General features: G+C 46.1%; 1 protein-coding gene across 6 annotated transcripts in view; it reads left to right on the plus strand.

Moving 5' to 3' along the window:
- Acsl1 (acyl-CoA synthetase long chain family member 1) overlaps nt 1-26,519 on the plus strand; it is a 69,379-nt gene that overhangs the window by 19,847 nt on the left and 23,013 nt on the right. For 4 of the 6 annotated variants that reach the window (XM_075986720.1, XM_075986725.1, XM_075986726.1 and 1 more), the window contains exons 2-6: nt 2,171-2,397; nt 16,622-16,736; nt 20,410-20,474; nt 24,044-24,145; nt 26,242-26,341. In XM_075986720.1, coding sequence (XP_075842835.1) covers nt 2,203-2,397; nt 16,622-16,736; nt 20,410-20,474; nt 24,044-24,145; nt 26,242-26,341 — 577 coding nt within the window. In that variant the 5' untranslated portion in view covers nt 2,171-2,202. The other 2 variants (XM_075986721.1, XM_075986722.1) reach the window with 2 other exon arrangements.

Here is a 26,519-nt window from a genome sequence, read left to right on the forward strand (position 1 = left end):
AGCTGAGCAAAATGAAAACAGTGTCTGTTTGAAGAACTGCCCCTGGCAGCAACGCTCACTGATGCTGGTCCCTGCCCATGGGTGGAGCAGTGGGGTGACTTACTGCTAGCTCCTCATTGGCCCATCCTCCACCCTCTGTTCCCCTGAGAAGTCAAGTATGGATTGTGTCTGCTAGTTACCTTTAGCCCAGTGGGCAGCAGGGTAGGACTTGGCGTGTGACTAATGCCCTGAAAGACCTTGGCAGGCCTGGTAAGCAGCCGCCAAGCTGCCCTGGCCCCCACCCCACCCCCATCCTCACTGCCCTTTTCTGATTCCGCTGTGGTGTGTCACCTAGCAGTCAGCTGTCCATGGCACAGATGGTGAGTAGGCACGGCTGCTTTCCTTCCAGAATGAAAACCTGAAGACTCTTGCCTATCTGTTCTTTCTCTGCTGTCATGTTAACCTAGAGATCTGTGTGTAGGTGCGTGTGCACGTGTGTGTGTGTGTGTGTGTATGTGTGTGTGTGTGTGTGTGTGCGCGCGCGCATGTGCATGCCCCGAGCTGTGATAGCACAAGTCTGAACAAGCTGAGCAAACGTATTATTATGTTGGGTCTTGTCATATCCTTGGTTCAGAAAAGCAGCTTTGATACTCTGTTGCTCTGTGGGGGAAATAGTTATAATAGTATAGTTTTGATTTCAAAAGGTGATCTCTAGATTTCAAGAAAATGTTTTCAGTCTTGTGCCCTTCATTTCAAAGGAATGCATGCTGTTTGACGTTAGTGGCAGAGTGAGCACTTGTTGCGTTGCTGTAGAAGGTTAGTGCAGTCTCCCGGCTCATTTCCCATTTCTTCCTTTGCCGTGTGCCAGCCTTGGGGGCAATCATTCATTCGTAAGCTTTTAAATGAGAGCTGTTCTTGTTCTCTAGGGCACACTTAATTATTTTAGACTCGTCTCTATATAAATTGCTTATAATCTGCAATTCGGGGCTTTGGTATATATTGATGTTCATCTAATTTTCTTCTGTGTATCTTGGCTTCTTCTTCTGGCTCTGTGAAATATAGGTAAGCATTTTTATTACCGCAGTAACAGTGTATTCTGAGCTCAGAGCGTTTTGGTAGAGGAAATGATAGCATCTGACATTTCTTGAGCAGTTTCTAGCGTGTGGCACCATCCTTGGCTGCTGGGAATCCTGTAGTGGGACTGAAAGCTCACTGGAGGGGGTGCTATTTTCATCTCCACTCACAGAGACGCACTCCAGGGTTCAAGGCAAAAGAAGCTATTCACACAGCCAGGAGTGTGCCAAGGCAGGTCTTGGTTCCAGAGTGTAGTCTTCAGGACCTTTTTCCTTTCTCTCAAATACAATTCCATAACTCCTCTCCAGACTTCTGGTGTTTGCTTTAGTTTATGTGCACTGATTAATTTATTCATCTTAGGTATAATATCTTGGGGACTGTAAACGAAAGTGATCTAACTGGAACAGCCAATTATGGATCTCCTGACATTTATGACTACTTCTGCAGGGAAGCTGAGAGACATGTTGAAATTTAGGCTGGTCTGTTTTACCAGTTGGGAAACTTGTTTTGGAATCTCTTGGCAGAAGCAGTACCTCCTGATCCTTAGGTGGTTTGGGGTTCTTCACACCTCTTTCTCATATTATCCCTGTTAGCCTTGACCATGAGGGTATGATTGATTAGGTGGAAGGGAACAAAAGATGTCATTTCCTTCTTTTTTGAGTCATTTGAGCATTTTATGGCAAGAATTCTTTGAGGGTTTTTTTTGTTTGTTTGTTTGTTTTGGTTTTTTGAGACAAGGTTTCTGTGTAGCTTTGGAGCCTATCCTGAAACTAGCTCTCGTTTGTAGACCAGGCTGGCCTTGAACTCACAGCTATCTGCCTGCCTCTGCCTCACAAGTGCTGGAATTAAAGATGTGTGCCACCACTGCCCGGACTTCTTTGAGCATTTTTAATGGTGTTATTGAAAATTTTTCTTACATACAATATAATAGAGAAATGGAATAGAAGTAAATGGCTAAAGTGTTACCAGGAAAATGAAATTTGACTGTGGGACCATTAGACTGTGGATGTAATGCCTCTATTGAGCGGCAAGCCATGTCACTAATGATTGGCCTGTGGGCATTCTGGAGACCTGTTCTGCCCCCTGGAGTGAACCTGGCATCTTTCTCTCCTAACAGAATTCTGCCTGAGAAATCACCAGCACAGAACTATGGAAGTCCACGAATTGTTTCGGTATTTTCGGATTCCAGAGCTGATTGACATCCGGCAGTACGTGCGTACGCTTCCAACCAACACACTCATGGGCTTTGGAGCTTTTGCGGCGCTCACCACTTTCTGGTACGCCATGAGACCTAAGGCTATGAAGCCACCCTGTGACCTCTCCATGCAATCTGTGGAAGTAGCGGTAAGTGGGGGGTGGGCCCAGCCTGCCTTGTGGGCTTTCGCTTCATGTTCTCTGAAGAGTTTAACCTCATTTATGTGTCTTTGAGGACAGTTTCTAAAGAGAAGTTGTTGGTAGCTAATCCATGCAGAAGCCAAGTAAATTACAGGGCACAGGAACAGATAATGTACGATAGGTTAGTTGTCTCTCCAGCATTACACGCAAGATAGTTCCAGAAATCACACCGAGCTTCCCTGTGCAGGCTCCGTGTCAGAACAGAAAAGTCTACCAGGAGAAAAAGAGAACGCGGAACCTGGTTCAGTAGGGTAGAGTCACCAGATGGTCCCGAGAGTTTTATTTGGGGCACATCTGATCTGAAGAACTCATTCTCACCCCATTGAAAGGGACTCCGTGGTTTCATGCGGGGTAAGGCTGAATTGGCACTTAACAGCAGATGAGCTGCTGATGAGGACAGGCACGAAGAACCGGCCCTCAGGAGGCCTCTGTGCTCGCGCTGAGTACCGCATGGTCGTGAAGAAGCCATGCACATGACAGCCAGCATGTGTGATTAGGAATATGGGTGGGATGGTGTAAGAAGCCTCTAGACCCTTCCATCAACATCCTTCCTTGGCGCTCCTGTCTCCTCTTCCTTTCCTTGATCTCTTCCCGAAGTTCACAGAAACACGTGTGATTGATTGCAGTCCCCAGGGCGCTTCTCCTCCTCGCACCCTCACTGCAGCTGCTCCTCCGCCCTGGTCAGGATTCTCTCTCAGTATTTGTTACTTTCAGCACAGAAAGAGCTTGGGAAACACAGACGCTCGCTGCTTCTAGTTGGAGAGGTGAAAGGTCCCCCAGCTTCTCCCCACTTTGGTCACTGTGGCAGACCAATGTGCCTCTCTGCAGAAAGCCCTGGCTAGATTAATAGCTTGGTGATACTAATGGGTTTTTATTTTAAACAAGTTCTGGGCTTCGCTGATTATGAAATTCTTAAAATATACCAAATGTGACGGATACAGGCAAGGGCTGCCTTCTGACAAAGCTGGGCTCTCTGCTTCATTTTCATGGGGAAGTGATGGTGTTCCACCCAGCTTACCACACTCCAGTGAGGACTCAACTTTCCCTAGAGTGGGTGTGGCTCTGTGGCATTCCTTCTCTTCTGCCTGGCACCTGGTACCATTGTTGTCACTATCAAAAGGGCAGGTGACAAATACAGAGTTTAGACACCAATAATTCAGCAGGAACTCTTAGGAATTCCCAATTCTCACCAGAGGAGACACTGTGGGGACACCTGCAACGTGTTTTTCAAAAGAGATTTGTTTATATTTTTATTACATGTATGAGTGTGTGCCTGCATGTATATACACATATCATATGCTCACAGAGGCCAAAAGATGATGTCATATCTGGGGCTGTACATGGTTGTGAGCTGCCATGTGGGTGTGGGAACTGAACCTGGGTCCTCTGGAAGAACAGAAGGTGCTCTTAGCCCCTGAGCTGTCTCTTTAGCCCTCACTGTGTGCTTTTTAAAGTTCCATCTTAGCATGCAGTGGCTGTTCCTTAGTAAAATTATTATACATGTTCCATGAAGAACAGCTTAAGATTACAGATAAGCACAACACTGAAATTATAATTTTGCTACTCAGTACATAGGAGTTCTGATTTTTCTCTTTGTTTATAAGAAATAGATTTAGGTCTGAGTTTCAGAATTCAGTGATTTTAGAAATAATGAATTCTCTTTGCTTTTTAAAAATTGAAATATAAAGCTTGAAGTTTAAACGTAGTTGGAGTCTGGTAACTCAGTAGTAGGGAACATTTTTCTACGGGCCTCTGTTGGCAAGACAGACAAATAGCACTGATTTCTTACGGTGTTACTGATACCTGGCAACAGTTTTGGGGCTGTTGTGTTTTTCTGCTTTGAAAGCAAACGGGTACCACTCACTGGTCACCTGCTGGTTCGCTCCTTACCCTGCTCCTCCCAACTCCTCCCGTTTCCATCACTTTCTTTTCTCTAAAATGTACATGGATGTTACGATGAGAAATCCACACTTTGGTCTGGATGCTTCTCCTCCCCATACACCCTATCGGTTTCCAGGCTCTGGTTTGTATAGTACCAAGCCAAGACTTGGGTGTAAGTTCCATCTTCAAGTTTCCTGTGGCCACTCAGGGTGGTAGGAAGGATGTGACTATATCTCTGTGGACCCATCAGGAAAGGCTTGGGATCAGGATCTTGAAACTTTGAGGATGGTTTAATTAGGCTGTATTTTAAGAGTTGCAGCCAACCTGTGAGCCTTGGTTACCTAAAGACCAACCTCTCCCTTGGGGCTAGGAGGAACACCCACTTGCTGCTTGCAGATCAACGCTTCTGCTGCTCCACCACTTTGAACAGATGTGAAAACAGGTTTTGTGAGGGTGGGTTATTTGTTTTGTTTTAAACTCCCTCCATACTTGATATACCAGATTGCTTATTTTCTTCACCTGCCCTTGCTTGCCGAGCTTGATTTCCTCATGTTCCCTTAGTGAAGATGCTGCTCACAGCGGTGACAGTGACCAGAAGCCTTTATTGGTTAGCAACCAGGCCCAGGGGAAGCATCAAGACATGTGGAGGCTGAGAAGTGTGTAGACTCGGGTATGGGTCAAATGAAAGTGTTTTACTGTAGGTACGAAGGAGAGAGCTTCCAGAGACATCTGGAAGAGTTCAGAGCAGAGAGGGAAAGTAGTGGACTGAATGTAGACGCAGGCTGGGACTGGCAATGAGAGAAGAGGGGAAGGAGGAGTGAGAGATGGAGGCTAAGAGAGGGCAAAAGGGGGAACAAAGAGGGTAAAAGAGAGGAAGACAGACAGACAGACAGAGAGCAGAGCTGGAATAGCAGAATGAATAGCTGTGGAGAGAGAAGCCCATGATCTACAGAAGTGTAGGGAAGGGGGAGGTGAGGAGAGCCAGGGTGCCAAGATAGACTCTGAAATGTCTAACAGGTACTTGTGACACTGAGGGAGGCTGGAGACCAGTGTGCACTTGGGTGCCCTAATAGTCACCACAGATGGCCATTTGTCCTTTCTACCAGTGATATGAGAAATGGCTTCTTTGGCAGAGGGAACAGGCTTCACCAGTTCCTGAGGAATGCTGGCTTTGTCTGACCACCAGTTTGGGGAAAAGAGTTTCCTTTGGGCCTGACAAGAAGGACCTGGAAGATAGAGACTTGATAGCCCTGATATATTTGTCTGACTTTGTTAACCTCCACATTTTATGTCTAAAAGCTTAAGTAAAGTCCCTGCCTAGCCCTGCTTAGAAGACACACCTGCCTGGCCTGTGATGTGTTCATTGCTGGTTTGTTAAGACTGGGGCTCTGGGAAGGAGAGTGGATCACTGTGATAAAGGAAGGTTGGAGGGGGAGGGTCCAGTAAATCTGAAGGATCAGTGCCTGGAGCCTTGGGACTCAGGAGGGGAGGCCTTTCTGAAACCAAATATGTAGGCCTGTAATTTTAGCAGTGAAACAGGAGAGTCGCAAGTTTGAGGGCAGATTGGGCTACATAGCAAGAGCCTATCAAAACAAAACAAACCATCAAAGAAAGATAAGAAATGGTGGCTAAACTCTGTGGGTACAGAATCCAGTGGTTACATCTGTAGGAGAGCCTAGGAAGGCATAGAGCCAGCTTTTCTGTCCAACCTGAATCAGCCCTCCTAGGCCAGACACAGATGTGACTGGAGAGGAATCTGATACTGCTGAGGGTGTGTACCCACCTCTGAGGCTCAAAGGATTTGGGCTATAACCTGCTGTATGGCGCAGGTGAGATCCATGGGAATTCCTGAAGGAGGCAGCAGAGAGAAAAGAGAAGTGAGACATTAGCACCGAGAGGCTTATGTGTCAAGTTAGTTTGGAAAGGCGTAAGGCTACCACTAGGTCATAAAGAACGTCAGTGGGAACTCATGTTTTCTCCAGCTGTTGAAATGAATAAATTGGAACAAATAAAAATTTATGCCTATAAGTCCTTACCCTTTCTAAAACAATCTTTAGACTGTCAGAATTTAGGGTAGAATTTGCTTCTGGTAAGTGAACCACAGACTATATAGCAGATTATCTAATCTTGTTAGTAGATGTGGGTCCAAGTTTGGATCCATAGCTTCTAAATTGCAGAACAAGTTCCTTGAGTATAGCTCATCTGGTTTCCAAGTTGGATGACTTCGCTTCAGAGTAAATGATACGATATTTGGGATGCATGCTAGCTGGTGACCCTCATACGTGAAGGGTTGAAACTTACACATTCATATATTGCACTGTATGTGACTAGTGACTCTTCTTAGCGTGTTAATCATATGTTCCAGAGAGTCTAATGCAGAGGGTGTGTAAGTCCTGAGTCTTCCTCCACTCACTGAATCCAGCTGCCAGACTTGCATCCATTCAGCAAGCCCTTGAACTTATGCTACAGGAGGCACACAGTACTGGGGCAGGACAGACATCTGTCCTTGGGAAGCCTCTGGCCGGGAGATGAGCTGCTCAAGGCCTTTCTCTCTGTGGCAGAGGTCAGGTGTCATTTGTTTTTGTTTGTTTGTTTCTTCGAGACAGGGTTTCTCTGTGTAACACCCCTGGCTGCCCTGGAACTCATTCTGTAGACCAGGCTGGCCTCAAACTATGAGATCTACCTGCCTCTGCCTCCTAGGTGCTGGGATTGAAGGTGTGTGCTACCATCTCCTGCCCTGCTATTCTGAAAGAGCTCATGTGCACATTACAGGAGTCAGATGTCCTGGTCCATGCATGTTTAGACGTGTCTGTGGAACATGTTACAGTGAGATTTCCCATGTGGTCGGTAGGAGCCCTCTCCCACATTTCCAACCTTACCTGTGTGTATGTGCAAAGGCCCAATCGTAATTAATTCAACACAAGAGATACATTTTTATGAAGACATACTCACACCAGACTTGTGGCAATAAAACAAGTACAGGCCTGTAAAGGTAACAATGGTGAGATTCCAAAGAATGGCCATGCCCTTTTGGACTTGAAACCCTTTGACCGGTGCTGAGTCAGGGAGCTCTGGTTGAAGTGGGCAGCATCAACTCCTGCTAGGAGGTGGACATCTAGCAGGAAAGCTGAGTGGAAGCTGCCGTGGAACGGGCTTGGACAGCAGTGACCATGGCTGTCTCTGACACAAGCCTGAGGGTCTGCGGGAACGCCCAAGCCACTTGTAAGATGAGGACTAAAGCTTTTTAACTGAAGGGGAAGTAGCAGCTGAATACTGATCGCTGTCAGGGACCACGGCAGCATGTGGTTATTTCTGTGGCTACTTAGAAACATGGCATAAAAAGTGCTGCTCTGTAGTCATCTGTAGATGCAGACCAGAGAGCAGTTAGTAGACACGTGTAGGATGGGAAGTACCCATGATGCTTCAGAAGAACCTCCAGGCACGAGGAGACTCTTGTCTGTCTGTCATCTTCACGTGAATCCTGTTTTCAGGCAGCCACGTTCATCGACGTAATCATTTGTCACTGCGGGGTTCTGGTCACTGTTTCCCATGGTCTAGTCTCTCCTGGTCTTGATTGCAAAAAACTAATTATGCAATGTGGTCAAATAAAGAGGCGCCAATGTTTGCCCTCACAATTCTGCTTCCACCCACGCAGAGAGTTCCTGAACACATTTTTCTGAAAGCTGTTTCAGCATCTGACCACGTCTCTAGCTGGCAGTCCTCACAGGACAGTAGGGATAAGAGGGAAGGAAAGCATTTTCAGGGTGCTTCTCTTCCGAGAGTCTGCTGCAAGTTTGCAGACATCAGTGTTCCATGCCTTTAGTTGATGTTAACATCTTTCTCAAAACTTAACAGGCTTTCTCATAAGTTATCAAACCTTTCTGGATATAGTTTCCTTACTATACTCATCCTCTTGGAACCTGAATATAAGGTGTTCCTATGAGGAGTCTGCTGACTTTGAAGCAATGCAGCAGATGCCTGGGCCTTTAAATTGGGTGGGAGGAGGGAGTGTCAGGCTGCTAATGAACATTAGCAGTGGGCTGGGGGCACTGAATCAAGGCAGGGATTACCGGGAGCTAGGGGCAGAACTTCTGGTCTTCACACCAACACCAGGCTGCAGAAGGATTAAGCAGGTATCTTGGGAAGCTAAGGAAAGAAAGAAGTTGATTATTAGTCTGAAAAAGCTACATGCTGGGTCTGGAGAGGTGGCCTCGTGGTTAAGAGTACTTGTTCTTACAGACGACTGGGGTTCAGTTCTCAGCACCCACATGGTAACTCATAGCCATCTGTAGATGCACTCGTCTACATATAAATAAATAAATAAATAAACCCCAAATAACAACTTAAAGAATATGCAATGTGTCTGCATGTTGGTATGTTGCTGAGTTCTCCATACCCAAGGAAAGCAAAGGCCGATTGCATAGGAATATGATGGTAAATCAGTTCTGGAAACACACATGATTTCAGATAAATGATGCTAACTGCTATAGACCACATTAGACAAGAGATGTATGTACACTGAAGTGGCAGAAATGATTTCTGTATTTACTTAAGTTTTAACGTGCACCCCCAAATAAGGCCAACAAGTGCCAAATGGGAGGGACAGTTTGGTCACCACTCGGTGCTTCCTGCAAAATACTCCTACTGAGCACCATCATCCGAGAGGCGGAGTCACATAGGGTAGGACTTGGAGCTGCAGTCCCTTTACTAGCAGAGGTGAAGCCTGGTGCCTTGTGTGGTCTACAGGGCTAGGTAAAAACTTCATAGACAGTCTTCTCCTTTAGCCAGAGCCATGTGTGCTGAGTTTTCTCCTAGTGATAATTTATTTTCGCTATGTCCCTTCTCCCCAATTTCTCCTAAACAAATCCTTTGGTTGGGAGAGTAGACAGCACAGGAAATTAGCAAGTAGAGAATGAACTAGTTTCAGAAAGTGTCAAGGGCTTTCAGGGTTAGACGGCAGTGTTTGTTTAGACCCTGTCTTGCTACATGGGCAAGTCTGGAGGAGCCTGCTCGCCGAACTCTTCACCAGGCTAACTGGATTTGAAGCTCTACTTCACTGCCTTGTAAACAGGAAATCGAGGAGGGACCGAGTCAACAAACCTGTCCCTACTGGGCAGTGGCTGACCTTGACAGGCCCCACACACTCTCCCTCAGCTCTGGGAAATCCAGCGCCTACAGTGTCTTTGCCCCTGGGAGTAATGATCCATAGTTAAATAATAAGCATGACCCTTGCCCTGTAGCCTCTGCCCTTCACCTTTAGGGGTGTTGTTTGAATACTTTGTCCCTTGCCGTTCAGAGGTCACTAGAGTATGGGGTGCCACCCACAGGCTGGCCTTTCGGAGATAAGATCTAATGTCGCTGAAAAGCAGTTTCATCCTGGTTCTGAAAAGAAGTGTGTGTGAGCCGGGAAGTGGCATGTCAACCAAATGGCAAATGTCAGGTGTAGTGCAGGGAGGAGTGGACTCTGGCAGGGAGCAGCCGCACAGGCCCTTCACCGTCAGGACTGTGCTTCTGTTTGCTGCCTTTCTCCTTAGGATGGGTTGAGCATTAAAACTTGAGGCTGTCTCCTGAGAAGGAAGGTACCTCCCCCCCCTTCCTTTTCTTCTCTTTTTTCTTCCTTTCTGCTGGGTCCCCTATCTTCCTGGCTTGCTTTTTTATTTAGGTTTCTGTAGATATGCATTTTATAGACAGAGATGAATGAGACTTCAATGTAAAATTGGACCCCTCTAAGACATCCTCAGGGACATAATTTGCTGTACTTTAAATATGAAGGTAGGCCAGAATAGCTCACCACCGCCTGTCAAATACTGATGGTTCTCCAGATCCACCGAAGACATAGACACTCCCTGTTTTCCTGTCCCTACCTTTCCCCATTCCTCAAGGGTTAATTCGAGTTTTTACTTTCGAATTTAGCCTAATTCAACCTCGACTGTATTTACTAATTCAATGTGTAGAAAAACTGATCCAAAAGGGACCCTGTAGATGTTGGAGAATATACTAGTAGCAAAGCCCTTGGCTTTGGATTCATCTTCTTTGGTTTTTAAATTTGGAAAACCATATCCACATTGAAGCAGACCCATAATTCCCCTGCTTTCCAGTCTTGATTGATTAGGCTCTGCAATGTGAGGCTATTTCTTGAGTACAGCCCACTCCCCACCCCTCCTCCTTTCTGCAGGTTATGTTAGGGGGCCACACTTAAGACATTTTCCATTTCAGTAGCAGCTGTTCCTAGGAATATATCAGTGCACCTGGATAACCTAGTAATTAAAGGCTCTGTTTTGTGGCACATCTGAGCACTCTGGCTCAGCTGTCAGCCTGCAGAGTGCAGGCCTCCTTGCTGTAGTTTTATAACTCAGGTGATGAATGTCCAGCCCTTCCATGTAGCATTTGTATTCAGGAAGGATAGGAACACTCCCACTCATCCCAGATAATGGTTCTTTTAGGGGAATCTGTGGTCGTTCATAGAGCAAATTTCAAAGCATGGCGCTTACTGTCTAGTGTTTCTCCCCATTTCACTGCCCTCTTCTCCAAATCATAGTTTCCCTTACAACTGAAGGACAACGGGACCTTTGCCCAGTTTTACCTGTCCCTTAGAGTTAGTATCTCTTCCTTCCTTGGCATCTCCTCACTGCATCATTTTCAAGCCTTTGCTAATTAGTTTAATTAATAATTAGGCTAATAATAAACACCTTGTCCTTAGGTTATGTTGTCAAGAAGACAGCTTTATTAGGAGTGCAATGAACTTCTTTAGGTTTGGTTTGATAGTTTTGCTTCCATCTTCCCCAAAGTCCTGAAGATGGCACCAAAAGCTTAAACCTAACTAAAAAATGATTTAGCTAAAGTGTTGCTATACAGTGACCCTCTAGAGCAGTTTTTGGAGAGTTGGGAAGTAGACCGGGAAGGTTGTCCTCACTACCTAGCTAAATCCCGTCTGCTTTTCAAACTTCCCCTGGACTCGGAACTGTGATTCTCCATGCCTTAATTCTTCCCTTTTCTCTGTTAAATGACAGATTGCATATTGCTCTTGGCATCACTGCCTTCCTTGCCCAGGCCACTGCCCTAGACTGAGCCCACATAAATCCTTTTCTCTCTAGGCCCCCCCACAGCCTTTCCTACACACTATCTATGGTAGGTTTCTTTCTATAGTGCTGCCCTGATCGGCTCCACTCCCCTGCTTCTGACTTGTCCCTGGGATCCTGCTTCTCTGTAGGGCAGGACTAGGATCTCCGACAGCCTTGTTGAAACCCTGATTGCTGGATCACACCCTCAGTGTTTCGGGTTCAGCCTGCATCACTCTTTCCCAACATATGTCGGTTGCTCCCCCAGTTTGTATTTTGTAGACGTGGTCTCTAAGAAGTAAGCAATATTAAGTATGAGTCTTTTCTATTAATTACTATAAAACTTTTTATCTTCCCCACCTTTTAAAAACTTCCCTGGAAATTTTTAATTCCCTCCACACCACCCCCGACTGATAAACCTTTGTTACAATAAGGCCTCCTGGAATTCCTGCATTCCAGGAATTTTATGACCTTAAGACAGGCTGGGTAATCAAATGAGACTATGAAGTCTTACTCCTGCCAATGGGGAAAGGACACAAGTCCCCACACACACCCCCACCCCAACCCCCGCCAAGTGCATTTCCTGTCTGTCTGGGGGCATGCAGGCATGAGTGCACATGCATTTGTGTGTGACCTCTTGGTCAAGAGTAAAGTCTACCTTCAGATACTCCAGTTGGAATGATGGTCTCTTTCTTTGAGACCCAGAGTTTATTTCTAGAAAAGATACCTGTTCAGCCTGTGCCCCTCAGAGTCCAGACTTACTCTTACCTGTCCTTCTTGATTTCCTTGTTTTGTTCTGATTGGCCAATATTCCTTGGAGTCTTTGGTCACTCGAGGGCGAGATGGCTCAGTTACTTCTGCACTGCAGTGTCCTGACATGATTATGGCTTCACAGTTTCAGCAGGGAAGGCATTGTGGAGCACTTCGTCCATGGGACTGAAGAAGTTCGTGTTTATGTTCCCACAGACAGGAAGTAGAGAGCCAGCCAGAAACCAGGGACTAGATACACCCTGAAACACCTACCCCATCACCCACATCTGTCTACTAGGCCCCACCTTGAAAGGTTCCACAGCCCCTCTTAAGAGAGTGACTGACTAGAGAACACATAGCCAAAGCGTGAGCCAGTGGAGTAACACTCCAGATTCAAACCATAACATTGATCATTATAGCATAAAATACAGTTAGTTCAGCCTAGAGTCCCACGAGCCTTCACAGTTCCGTCCTGACCAAAAGTCTACGTCTTTACCGAGACCCAAAGCAGTCTTTTCGCTATTAGCTCCTAAAAAATACAAAAACTATAGACTTCCAATATACAACGACACAGAGCAAACACCCCATGAAACAGGGAGCAAGGGGGTGGGGACCAAAGCAAGGCCCAGAGCCAACAGGGAAAGTATTCAGTCGTGTAGCCCTGTGTCCAGTATGAGAGGCACATGTTGTATGATGTACGCTCCAGTGGACTTGAGGAGCCTCTGTCCTTGCCACAAGTGACACACACAGCCTCTGTCCTGAGACGGCTGGCTCTGTTCTGTGCTTAAAGCTTTCCTTGGCAAACAGCCTATGTTCTTGTCCTCTCCAACATCCCGGAACTCTGTTGTAACTTAGTCTTCACCTTCATAGCTTCATCTCCTGACCTCTCAGGGGTCCCCCGCAGCAAATCTGGTGCTTATATACATTGCCTGGTTCACAAGAGTTTCTGAAAACTCTTGGTGGAAGCGGCCATGCTTCCATACTTCTAGCACGCCCACACAGCTAGTACCCACGAGGACAACACACATTGCCGCTCTCAGCCTGAGCGGTACCTGTGCCCTCGTGCATTGTGGTCACAGTCGCCTCTGAGTTCCCTTTTCCCCGTCTGTGCCCCTCTCGCACCATGGCCACAGTTGCCTCTGAGTTCTGGAGAACCTGGGAAAACACTTTCTTATGCAGCTCTGTGCAAGTCAAGCACCCTAGGAAAGCTGTTTTATTGTTCTCACAGTTAGTGGCTAGTATTCATTTTTTTCCCTAGCATCCTCTATCATTTTAATTGCCTTTATTCACAAGGGAATTTGTGTATCCACAAAGTGATGTTACTTACCACCATAGCTTTAAAAATACGTTACCTTTGTATAATTATATTTTAATTAAAATACAATTATATCATTTCCTTCCCTTCCCTCCAACCCCCTGTGTATTCCCCATCTCAAAATTATGGCTGTGCCCCCCTTTTTTAGTTGTTATTGTTACACACACACACACACACGCACACACGCACACACCTCTAAACATAATATAACCTGCTCAAACCATTTAGTGTTAATTATATGTATATGATTTGGGGGCTGACCACTTGGTATTGGGTAATCAGTTATGGGCCTCATTGGGGGACTATTTCTTCTGCTCTTAGCATGCCTTAGTTGCCTGAGTTCTTACTGTATGGGTGGGGCCCTGTGAGATATCCCCCTTCCCCGCTTCACAAGGAACATTTTTTTTTAAAGGAAGGTCTTCAAAATGGGTTTTTGGGTTTAGACATAGATTTTATTTTTTGTTTGTTTTAACTTAGTTCTTCGGTATTGGTATGTTTGCACAGCACATGGTACAGGATCTCAAGCAAGTATAAAATATAGTTGAACCACCTTCTCTCTTATACCCTCTGCCTTCCCCTAAATAAATACCTTCATGTCATGTATATATATATATATATGATGGTGTGTGTTATGTAAATGGTGTTGATAGATATTTAAATGGTGTGTATATATCATTTGATAGTGAGATATACAAAACCCAGGATCCAGGAATTTTTGGTGGGTAAAGTCTCCAATTCTTGAAAAGTCCACAGGGCTCCTTTTCTATTGTCCCGGTAAACATTACCTGGCTTTTCTTTAGTGGTCAATCTCTTTAACAATTACCTTGTTTACAACTTTAAATAGGATCCCATTCTGGCCAAACTCTGTCCTTTTTTCTCTCTCTTTCTTTAGATCATTTTGTTCTCAAGTCTCACAGTAAAACTGACTAAAAAAGCAGCTAGCAATAACCATGCAACAGCTTAAAGTTATATAGTTTTAGACGTTTTTCTCCTCCAAATTGGTTAGTTAGTACTGTTACTGTTTAGTTCAGCTTCATTTATTTATTTATTTTTCTGGATGTGGGAAAAGTATAGACACGTTCTTTACCAGAACGTCCTACACGTGAATTCTCGTCTAATTCCTAGTGGAGCCCTCGTCCCTCTGAAAATCCACGAGCAGTCTTCACCGTCCGTAGTCCCGAGGCATTTTCATCTTCCAGACTCCCTCCGTGGTCGCTCATTAAGCTTTCTTAATTTGTCTCCTGAGTCTTACAGATCGCTCCCGCAGATCTTTCCAGCAGTCCAAGAGTCGGATTCAGTCAAAGCCACAGCACCATTTTCCTGGTGTTCATTTCTGTATGAGTTTTGTGTCATGAATGGGGGGGGGGGCAGAAGGAAGTTCATGAACCGTGTCTCATGGTTTCAGAGGGTGTCAGTCCCCCATGGTAGAGAAGGCTGATGGAGCAGCTTAGTTCATAGCAGTTGGGTTATGTGTCATGGGCTGGACACACCTTGGCGACAGGATGCAGGGAGCTCCGGCAGAACTAGAGGCTCTCTGTCACCTTCAAAGGCCTATACCTGGTGACCTACTTCTGCCAGATAGGCTCCGCCTTTTAAGGGTCAGCAGCCTTCTAAAATAGCACCACTGGCCTGGGGACAGGCATCCAAAACATGAAGCTGCAGGGGCCATTTGAGATTCAAACCATAGCAGAAGTCTTAGGCTCCTTGTTTGCCTGTCTCAGCTGCTCCTCTTAGGGCCGTGAGAGCTTCTCTGTGGAATGCAGGTATCATCTTCACTTTTAAAGAGATGGCATTGTATTGAGAAATGCCACGGATAGTTCCGTGTCATGATGAGTAGGTGAGTGGCATGAGAGGCACCATCCTGAGCTTTGTGTCGTAAGGACAGTGGGGCAGCTCTGGACAGCATGGGACAACCAGGGTGCCTGTACTTCAACTCTGGCCGCTCTTTGACCCGGCTTGCTGGGGTGGTTTCCTGTTTTCTTTCACCAAACCTCAAGCCAGAAGTGATCTCTTCAGTTTTAGGACAGTCCTTTCTTGTGGTACTGGATGTTTCATATCGTGTTCTAATTTCCCTCAAGGCTTTCCTGGGTGTTGTAAATGGGAGGGGCTTCCCCTTTAAAATGTGAACTAGGTAGAAGACACTAACTTAGTAGTTGAGCTCTTCCCTACCAGTGTTGAGGGAATGTCTGAGGGGTTGCTGTGGCTCTCTGGACCCCCGTAGTCTCTCCTAGGGAGTTCGGTAGCTCCTCCTGCCCCTTCGGGGGGCTAGGAACTGATACTTTGTTCGCCGTCAGGACTCTCTGTACAGGTGGAGACAGCTTAGATAAAGGTGTTCAGCAGCAGATGTGCCCACCTATCCAAGCTGCCCGTAAACACCTGGAAAGACATGCGTCTGCTCACACTCATTTAGTGCTGGCGGCTGAGGTGCCGCTCGCGGAGCTGAAGGTTCTCGCGGACTGTGTTGCAGTTGGTGATGAGAGGGAGCAGTAGCTGTAGGGGATCCTCATGGAAGGATGGAGGGGTTCGTGGAAGTAAAATTGAGCCACCTGTCGTTTCCTCCCAAGCTGACAGGATCACCCTCTGTTCTGTTGGTGGATACAGTTGGAGTATGCAAGGTGGTGGCATTGTCCTGGTGTCCCTCCCTCCCTTCAGCTGTGTCTGGCAGCGCACATACCTATAAATCTGTGAGCCGCTTTTTTTTTTTATCCATCTTCTTTCCTCAAGATTCCCTTCATGGCCATGTTGTCTTAGACTCGCTTCTCCAAAGCTGCCTTGGTTCTTCAAGGGAACAGCTGGCTTACATTAGCACATCGACAAATTCTGCCCCTCTTCCTTCAGCTGCTACTCACTGCACAGCAGTTTGTATTTTTGTATTTACATCTAACCGACGAATAGTAATTGCATGTATCAATGGTGCACAGTAGGGAAAATAGACTCACAGAACCTCTTCTGCAGTATCATGGCCTTCATTCATTATAGTGTATTATCTACCTGAGAATCGCTAGGGCGGGAGATTTTAAGTGTTTGTACCACAAATAAATAGCAAGCTTCGGGAAAAAAAAAATAGGCATGTTGATTAGCTTCATTTGGCCGCAGCATGCACCTCTATAAAGACAACATGCTGTGGGCTTCTTGTTAACATCCTGCTTGCCCCTGTCCTTCCCAATAGGGTACTGATGGTGCTCGAAGATCAGCGCTCCTCGACAATGACAAGCTCTTGGTGTACATCTACGATGATGTCAGAACATTGTACGAAGGCTTCCAGAGGGGCCTTCAGGTGTCAAGTAAGCCCGTAGCTGCTTTGTCGTGACTGACACTTTGCTGTTGTTTCTCATGAGGAATGAGCAGCCTTCCTTGCAAAAAGGCACATCTGCCAGTCTTCCATATACCCAGCATTGTCCCTGTCCTGTCTCCTGTAACTTGTTAGAGCCAATCTCAAAGCTCGTAGGACCCTCCAGATGTCCTCCATCACCAAATACCGCCTATATTTGGTGGAGAATCACATGTACTGGGCTCCAATGTTTCCTGTGGGTTATTTTTTAAAATATTTAATTGGCCCTGGTCCATCATTTTTTGAATGTATTGGGCCACTAACATACATATTTTGAGAGAACTACTAACTTTCCAGGGAAGCTGTACCCCATCAGAAACACCGTCGAGAACCCCTGCTATCCAAATGCCTGCCTCCATTACAGCCTCTGTCCAGCTTTCCACCTTGAATCAGCTCTCAGGTGACAGCACGGCTGGTCCCTCCCCGTGTGTCTTCATGCACTTCCTTTCTAGATCCTAAGTCTGCTCTCCCCACCCTCTCTTGTGTTCTTGACATGTGGGTACCTTTAACACCCTGTTGCATTTCGCTGTCTCTATAAACATCTTCCTGGTGTGTCATTTCCACTCCTGTCCCACTGGGGCATCTCCCCCTTTTCCTCTCAGCATCTCACATCTACTTCAGCGATAACCCCTCACCGTACACATTTACTCGCCTGGCATGCCCTGCCTTTTGCCCTCCAGCCTGTGCTCCTTGAGAACATGCCCTTCTGTTTTGCTCTCCCCACGGCACTGACACAGGACCTGTTCACAGTAGGTACTCAATTAGTGTGTTGTCCATGAAGGACCTGTTCACAGTAGGTACTCAATTAGTGTACTGCCCATGAAGGACCTGTCTACAGTAGGTACTCAATTAGTGTGTTGTCCATGAAGGACCTGTTCACAGTAGGTACTCAATTAGTGTGTTGTCCATGAAGGACCTGACCACAGTAGGTACTCAATTAGTGTGTTGTCCATGAAGGACCTGTCCACAGTAGGTACTCAATTAGTGTGTTGTCCATGAAGGACCTGTTCACAGTAGGTACTCAATTAGTGTACTGCCCATGAAGGACCTGACCACAGTAGGTACTCAATTAGTGTACTGCCCATGAAGGACCTGTCCCCAGTAGGTACTCAATTAATATATTGTCCATGAAGCAACACTCTTTTTAAGGATTATTTTTTGCTCTTTTCATGATTCATTATAGAAATGGATCTTAAGATTTTTGCTTCTGGTTTTTGCCACTGGTAGCTAGATTGTGGTCTTAGCCAGGAATCGGGGGAGATTGCTCCTCTGTGCCCCATAAGACATGTATGCACTCGAGAAGTACCTGCTGTTTATTGCTCGACACTGGTGCAGTCTGACTACTCAGACCATTGTGTTCGGCCAAATATTCCTATAAAAGACTCATTAGCCCATTGTAAAGAGAAAGCAAACTTCCTTGTGTATCATTGACTGCATGAACCTTTTGAAGTTAGCATCAAGATCTGAGTTTATCAATGACAGTAAATCTCCCTGAGGTAGAGCAGGCCAGCATCAAGCTCCATGAAAATATATGTGTTGTAAGTTATGTACAGCCTTTTTTCTATAAAGACAACGTGTGGTGTACCTAGAAGTATGGGGCTTACTTACACTGTACCTCTGACTCTTAGACAGCTTTTTGTTCTGTTGTCTCTTGTCTATTTGGAAAATGAGTGATCCTCAATAAACCACAGGAAAAGGAAATGTAAGCTTTCTTAATATGCATTGATTAAAGGCAGCTGCTTTTTGTGTCAATGTTTCCTTTTTCCTCCAAGAAACATTTTATCCTAAACATTAGTGTTCTTAAGATCTCTCAGGATTAAAATACTATAGAGGAGCAAGGCCCAGCATTTGCGTAGATGGTCAGAAGTTTGTTCAACGGCAGGAGAAGCTAGCCTAGAGCTTTTTAAACCTAATTTTAATTTAATTTTTTGATTTATTTTTATGTTGTCTGTGCCTGTGTACCCTTTACATGAAGTGCTCATAGAAACCAGAAGGGGGCGTCGGACCTCCTGGAACTGGAGTTAAGAGATGAACTTTGGGGGCTGAGAATTGAGCCTGGGTCCTCTGGAAGAGCAGCCAGTGCTTTTAACTGCTAAGCCATTTCTCTCCCCCCCCCCCCCTTAAGCCTGATGTTTTTAAGATGCACCTAGTTGTGTGTTAGTGTCCTCTGGGGACACTTTTTAAATATAGTAAAGCCATCCAGTTATATCAGATTTTGGCAGCAGGGCCTGGGTATGGATGGCTTTCAAGTTTGCAGGTAAGCTGCTGCTTAGCCACAGTTTTAGAGCTGGGATCAGTGTGCTGTGCCCATAAAGAGCCAAACAGTAAGTACTTTAGGCTTTAGGCGTTTGGGGCCATATAATCTCTGCAGCTTCAGATGTAGGTGGATGAGTTGATAAGGCTGTGATCTACTAACACTGCTTACAAAAACAGCCATCGGTTCCTTGTGGCCTTTGGCTGCAATTTGCCCGTCTTAGCTCTTGAGGAACAAAATGGCATCAGTTCCTGTAGCTGAGGGGTCTCCCATCTGAGAAACAGAGCTGCTGACCCTCCCGTGTCCCCTGAACCTTGGTTATAGTGCTGTAAACTGAAGCAAGTCTAGGAGGACCATATTTGTCAGCTCTGTTACCACGTCATCCCATTCTCTTGACATCTAACTGACACTTGAATCCATTGGTGTGCCACGCTTCTCTAGGCGATAGGACCAGGCTTGTCACAGCCCCTGGCAAAATCATTCTTTGTCTTCCTTGCCAGTCCTCCCATGTCCCCACACCAGATCAAAACACCTTTACAGATTCAGACTGGGACTAGTGAACCTAGACATTGTGGTATCTTCACTTTCCTTCCCTTCCTCCCCCTGGAGTGGGAGATGGGAGCAGGGCTGGGGCAGGGCGCAGGAAGCAGCCAGGGCAGTGTGTTACCCTCAGGGATATCCCCAGTGCTTCCATCATGTTACAAGCACATGGAGGGATTAACCCAGTCCTTAGGTCAAGAACCCTCAGGCCTCCATCACTTCTCAAAAGCCAGTCAGCAGGGACCTGAGCCTCCAACGCACGGCTCTTGGGGAAGCGTTTCATTCTGAGTTGGAAGGCTTGAAGCTTCACCAGAGTGGCTGCCTCTTCTGAACACAGTAGTGTGTCGCTACACTCAGCCACTGGCTTGAAGGAAGAAGTCACAGGCTAAATGTTCTTGAAAGTCATTGTAAGCGTGTGGCGGTGCACACCTCTAACACCAGCACTCTGGAGGCAGAGGCAGGTAGAGTTCAGCGAGCTCAAGGCCAGCCTGGTCTACAAAGTGAGTTCTAGGACAGCCAGAACCATGTGGTAGAGAGATCTTGTCTCCAAAAACCCAAACCCAACAACAAAAGAGTCAGTCATATTACTATCTGCCTTTCTCCTCTGTTTATCTCCAACCCCCTTGTTTTTAAGAAGCAGAGCAAATAAAAACATAAAAATCACTTCATACTGGGCGGGGGGCATTTCTATTCTGAATTCACCATTTCTACTTTGAAGACTAGAGTCTACTTGATATTTTGAGGAATAAAGAGAAAAGCCAGTAAAATGCAGGGATAGTTAAAGGTCAATGCCATCTATCTTTTGCTTCATCTTTGTTTTTTCTTTTTGTAGACAATGGCCCTTGCTTAGGTTCTAGAAAGCCAAACCAGCCCTATGAATGGATTTCCTACAAGCAGGTGAGTTCCATGACTCTGATAGCTCTCCTCACGTCTGTAATCAATGTAAGCAACCAAATGGAAAAGAGATGGATTTGAGCTCGGGCGTGGGGTTACTCAGTTCTTGTGAGGGAGGCGTGGTGCCTGGCTGTGCAGGTGGGTTATACAGCTTGTTAACATCTCAGCAACTCTGAAAGCCAAGCCCAGTCTGAAGCAGGGCTAGCCTAAACCCATGACCAGTCCATGTGACCCTACATCCGCCAGCTAGGCCCCATGTCCGAAAGGTTCTGCCTCTTCCCAGAGTCCTGCCCCAAGCTAGGGGCCAAGTGTTCAAACACGTGAACCTGTGGGGTCCATTTCAGACTCCAGCAGTACGAATGGCTCTGTAGATGGGCTCAGCACACTAGTGAAAGATTGCTGGGGCAGGAAACATGCTGCACCTCAGAAATTCCACTGAGCATCTATGGAAAAACAGAGCATAGAAAATCCCAGGAAACTCTGATAGATGGAAGCACTTGATTGGCAACCTATATGGATTTATTGGGAAGTATAACTTTTCAGATAATTTTAGAAATCTCCAGAAGCAAATGCTACCCCTACCCCTATCCCTGGCGTAGGATGACTCATCTTTGCCTGAGGAGTGTTAGGAAACTTAGAAACCCCAATTTGGAGTGTTCCCCTATTTTATAGATGAGGAAAACATGCCCCGTGAAAAGGTGCAACTTGCCCATGTTTATATAGTGTGAGTGGCGAAAGCAAGACCAAAGTCAGGTGTGGGGATGAGCCCAGGTGTTCAGAGAAGACCCCTCTCCGTCTGCATAAATCGTAAGCTAGGATCTGGCTATGCTCAGAATTATCTTTACCCACCTGCAGCTGTAAGTGTCTCAATCAGTTTGTAAGTAGTGGGTTGCAGAGTAGGAAGACGTCACCCCTTATTTTTTTATTCTCGTTATGGCTATACAGAATCAAGCTGTTGTTGCTTTTCCGGTCTGGCCTCTGGATGGGCAGGCACAGCTGCGAGCACAGTTTAGCTGTCTTCCTTTTTCCTACACAGCTGTCCAGGAAATGGCTTTCTGTCCCTGGGCTCCACTGCTGCTTGTTCTGGGGCCAGGTAATCCTCTGGCGCTCAGGAACACAAACTGGCTTTCTCCCTCTTTGTTTTTAGTAGTTGGCTTGTCTGAGGGTGTGGACATGGAGGGGGTTGTCCTCTGGAGCCACAAACCCCAGCCTGGGAGGAGTACCTGTCAGAGCTTCTTGGCTTGAAGCCCTGGATTTATCCTCTTCTGTCTTCAGAAGGTGGACGAAAATGCGCAACGCTTTGCTTAGGTAGTATTTGTCTCTCAAGAGAGACAAGAGAGATCAGCTTTTAATACCTTGTCTGGACAGAGCTGGGAGCTCACGTGACCAGAGGGATTTCCCACTTTCTGTTTGACTTTACCAAAGCCTAAACCAGTTTCTATCCAGTTTTTTTTTTTCATTAGTCAGTGCTGACTCATATCTGTGTTCCCAGCACTGGTAAAGTTGGGACAGGAGGATCATTATGAGTTCCTGGCCAGCTTGGATACATACTGAGGCCGAGTCCAGCTCTGGGCTGCAGAGTGAGACCACCTCAAAACACTAAGAAAGTTGCTTCCAGAGTCCCTATAACAAGACCATGTGTTGGGCACAGGGCACAGGGCACTGAGGGGCGGCCCTCAGGCCCCAGAGATTACCCTAGGGCTCTCTGCGTTATTTCTGTCATTGTTGGCTAGGAGAAGAAAGGCGTCTGTTGCCAACTGGTGTTCAGGACTCACTGAAAGTCCCCGGAGTTTCTGAAGGTGTTGCCGGAGGCTTGGCAAAGGCACAGAGCTGGATGGCACTGAAGCCAGCTTTGGCTTTGTAGAGATAGTTATCTCATTTTACTTTTTACTCATCTAACAAGCCTGACTTTTAGGAAAGTAAGAATCTTTTTGAGATTTTTATTTTTTTAAAGAGCAAAATGGACCATCTTTCTAGAAACATATTTGTATGCGTATTGTCCCATGGAGCCCTGCGAGCAATTGCAGGCATTTCTCTGATTTCAGTCCCTGACAATCAACATAGACTTGTGAACTGGCCGAGAATAGAAGACACTGTGCCATCCGGCTGTCACCTGGCCAGCATCACTCTGTGTCCCTTAGGCCTGGCAAAGTGTTGTGTACCAGAACTGACGGGATTCCTAACAAGGCTGGTATGGCTGTTTTTCCTATATGCCTGCTATGCCTTCAGAATACTCTCGAGGATAAAGAACTCCACTTTTTAAGGTCCTTTTTTTTTTTTTTGGTGTTTCGAGACAGGGTTTCTCTGAGTAGCCCTGTCTGTCTTAGAACTCGCTCTATAGACCAGGCTTGCCTCAAACTTGTAGAGATCTGCCTGCCTCTGCCTCCCACGTGCTGGGATTATCACCACCACCCTGCCTAATGTTTTAAAATGATTAAAAATGCCCGTAGAGTAGGAGTGCTGAGAGGGCAGCCGTGGATGTGCCTCCTGCGTTTCACGGCTGGCTTTACTTGTTCTCACGGTGTTGGCTCTCCTCTGCCTTCACTGCTCATCAACACTGCCAACACTGCCCTAGGCGCAGTCCCTTTCTCATCCTTGTAATATTCGTCAGCTACCCTAGCTGTCATTTCCTGGGAAATATTCTCATTGGCTTCACCACCCAGCGGGTTTTATTACCCCCCCCCCCGCTTTATTCAACTTTAGGTAATTTTGAAATGTGTATCTTTGCATATAATGCCTTTAAAAATCTCCTCCTAAGATTGTATTATTTACCAAAATGAAGTTCTCAAGAATGGGATTGTAGATGAAAACTTTAGCCTTAGCCAGCAGTGCTTTTAATTCCAGCACACGGGAAGCAGAGGCAGGTGGATCTCTATAAGTTCGAGGCCAGCCTGTTTCTACAGAGTGAGTTCCAGGACAGTTGGGGCTACACTGAGAAACCCTGTCTTGAAAAACAAAGCAAACAAATAAAAGCTTAGTCTTTTTTTTTCTTTTGTAAAAGCTGTTTCTAATGACAGGTTTTGAGGGGTTTGGTCACTTTTCAAAGTTATAAATGAAGGAAAGTCTAGCCAGGCTTCTTGATACATACCTGTGATCCCCCCCCCAGCTGGAGAGGTAGGACTCTGAACTTAAGGCTAGCCTGAACTAGCTGGAGAAGTCAAGTACTGGGGACAAGGTCATTTTAGAATGCTTGCCTAGTGTGTGCATGCCCCTAGGTTCCCCTCAGCAGTACAAACCAGCAACAGCCTCCCCCCAAAGAAAAGGAAACTGTCTCTGTACGCTCATTTGGTAACACTAGAATAGAAACGTACACACATAGAAAGCCCTGATTTGTAGTCATCTGGGACCTGCAAACAGAATAATTTGCTTTGCACGAGTCCTGTACCCAGGTTCATTAATGCTGTGTGGGTGAATAAAACCTTGTGCTGTGCAAACAGTTTTTAAAAAGGGCTAGCTCCCGTTCTCTGAATAGCTCTGCTTGCAGCCGATACACTCATGTCACCTGGTGAGCCCCTAATGGCCTTGCCGTGAGAACGCTCCTCTTTGCTAATGTCTGCCTCCTCTTCCTGCAGGTTGAAGAACTGGCTGAGTGTATAGGCTCCGCACTGATCCAGAAGGGGTTCAAGGCCTCCCCAGAGCAGTTCATCGGCATCTTTTCTCAAAATAGACCTGAGGTAGTAACCACGATTCCTTTGCCATTCAGGGCTCCCACGGTTCTCCGTGATTTTCACGCCTGTAGCTGCTGGGGACTAGATTTTGTTGTCTGTTTTCTGCTGGGAATAGGGCTTTGTGGCTTTTCCTTAGAACGTTATAGGTTTAAAAACCTAAACTGAGAATTTCTTAAGCTTTCAAGAGGAAAAGAAAATCATTTGCCCCCTCCCCATAATTTGTTTGTATGTTTATGTTTTTATTAATTCAGGTCATCAAACAAAATCCTTAGGGAAAAAAATGTCAAATCAGAAGTCCCTTCCCTTCGAGTACCTCTGTGACTGGATAAAAGGCATTAATAAATTATTAATAAATTAGAGTAGAAATTGTGGATATATTTTTGTTAGTAGCAAGCTTTTCTTCCTGAAAGAAAGGGTTTAACTTTTCTTCTGGTCGAATTTCCAAACTTAAAATACCATGAAATACCCGCTCTGAGCTGGCTTTGGTGGTGACATACTGCTGTTCTTTGGCTACAAGGCTCACACTTAGTACTTCAGAAAAGTGACTTGAGGGGCTGGAGCGGTGGCTCAGTGGTTAAGAGCACACACTGCTCTTCTAGAGGACCAGAGTTCAATTCCCAGGACCCGCATCAAGTGGCTTAGAAACATTCTAAGTCTAACTCCAGGTGAATCCAACTCCTCTGGTCTCCACTGGCACCCACACGTGCACGTGCGTGTGGACACACACACACACTTAAAAATAATTGAAGTGGGAAGCCCCACATAGACACTGCTTGTGCTCTAACGCTATTGTGTCAGCCGCAGCTGCCTTGGAAAAACTCAAGCCTCAGATTTACTTGTATATCTGCTGTGTCCAGAAAGGCCTCCTGGTTCTGCTCTCCCTGTGTGTTCCTGTTTGCATTAGTTAAAATGTCTTCTTACATTGAATCTCATTTTCTGCCAAGAAATAGCATCGTCCACAGCTGGCCTGCCCTTAGTCTCATGGAAGATTTGGTTTTCTTTCATATCTCAGAAACATATCCAACAAGCTTACTTAAGTAGAATTTTTATCACCCACAAACAAATCCCTTATCTCAAGGAATAGGTGCTTTCTCTCAAATCTAAGTGTGGATGCAGGGAAGGATCATGGGAGGTCGGCCAGGAAGTGCTTTCTGGACAGAGCCCCCGAGTGGCGTCTTGGAGGAAATTCTAAAATCACAGACACAGTCCCAGATCCACGTCACATACATGTGACCCAGTGGCTCCTCGCCCACAGCAGCTGTATGCTTTTCAATGCGGTGATAGCATCCTGTGGTGTCCTTTGAAAAGTGCAGCTGGGATGAAGGGGTGTCTTGAGGAGTTGTGAGTGAGAAAGAAGAGGGGCTGGGCCGCCCACATGTCTGGGAGCTCATGAGTTGCCTTGCGGCCGAGGCTAGTGGCAAGGGAAATGGTTATCAGCTCACCGCTTTCCCTGGTCACCTTACTAGGGAGGCTTGTTCTCAAGACAATGTTCCTCTCTGATAGGCACGAGTTCTTCCTCCCTGGCTCCCAGGCCACACTACACGCTGCTGTGAGATTGATGTTCCCCAAACCCCACAACCATTGTGCTGTCCAGAATACTTTTGTAGTTCTGTGCGGTGCAGTAGAGCCAGACCCTGTGGCTCAGGCTCACTCCAGTCCACCCTTGCCACGAGGCTTCTCTCCAGCCTGCTTGCTCACTGGTCTCCCAGCCTATTGTGACTCTGTCATGACAGATACGCTAGGGTTTCTTCCTGCCAAGCCATCTAAAAGCTGCAGCAAGTCGCCACTCTCTAAGCCAGTCTTGTCTTTTACTAAGCCTGACCTCACACACTTGCCTCTCTTCTTTAAGCAGACTGCAGTTTGATTTTAAGAAGGGGCAGATTTTGTAGGCTAACTTAAAAACTTAAGAAGATTGCAAGAATAGAGAAGCTAAAAAGGAGGAGCGAGTGTTTGTTTTGAACCCTCTTGGTTCCCGATGCACAGTGGTAGACAGACAGATGTTAACTTTGCTGCCGTAGATGCTTCTGATTTGACTTTTGAAACACTGCCCTTTGCAATGATTCTGGTAAGACACCGTGTTTTCTTTCCGTGACTGTGTTTAGTGGGTGATCATCGAACAGGGATGCTTTGCTTACTCGATGGTGATTGTTCCACTCTACGATACCCTTGGAACCGAAGCCATCAACTACATAGTGAACAAAGGTATGTCCTTGATCTTGGGGTGACCATTGTCTTGGTTATGGGTTTCACTCTGGTGACTTTACATTCTAAGATCAGCTTGGAGGGGGATGTTACAGTCAAATCTGTATCACCCCAGTATCTTAGTATCCATGTGTCGTATATTATCATCAAGCTCTTGACGTCCTGGGGCTCATTTCTT

This window comes from Microtus pennsylvanicus, chromosome 9 (assembly GCF_037038515.1).
Source record: "Microtus pennsylvanicus isolate mMicPen1 chromosome 9, mMicPen1.hap1, whole genome shotgun sequence".
NCBI lineage: Eukaryota > Metazoa > Chordata > Mammalia > Rodentia > Cricetidae > Microtus > Microtus pennsylvanicus.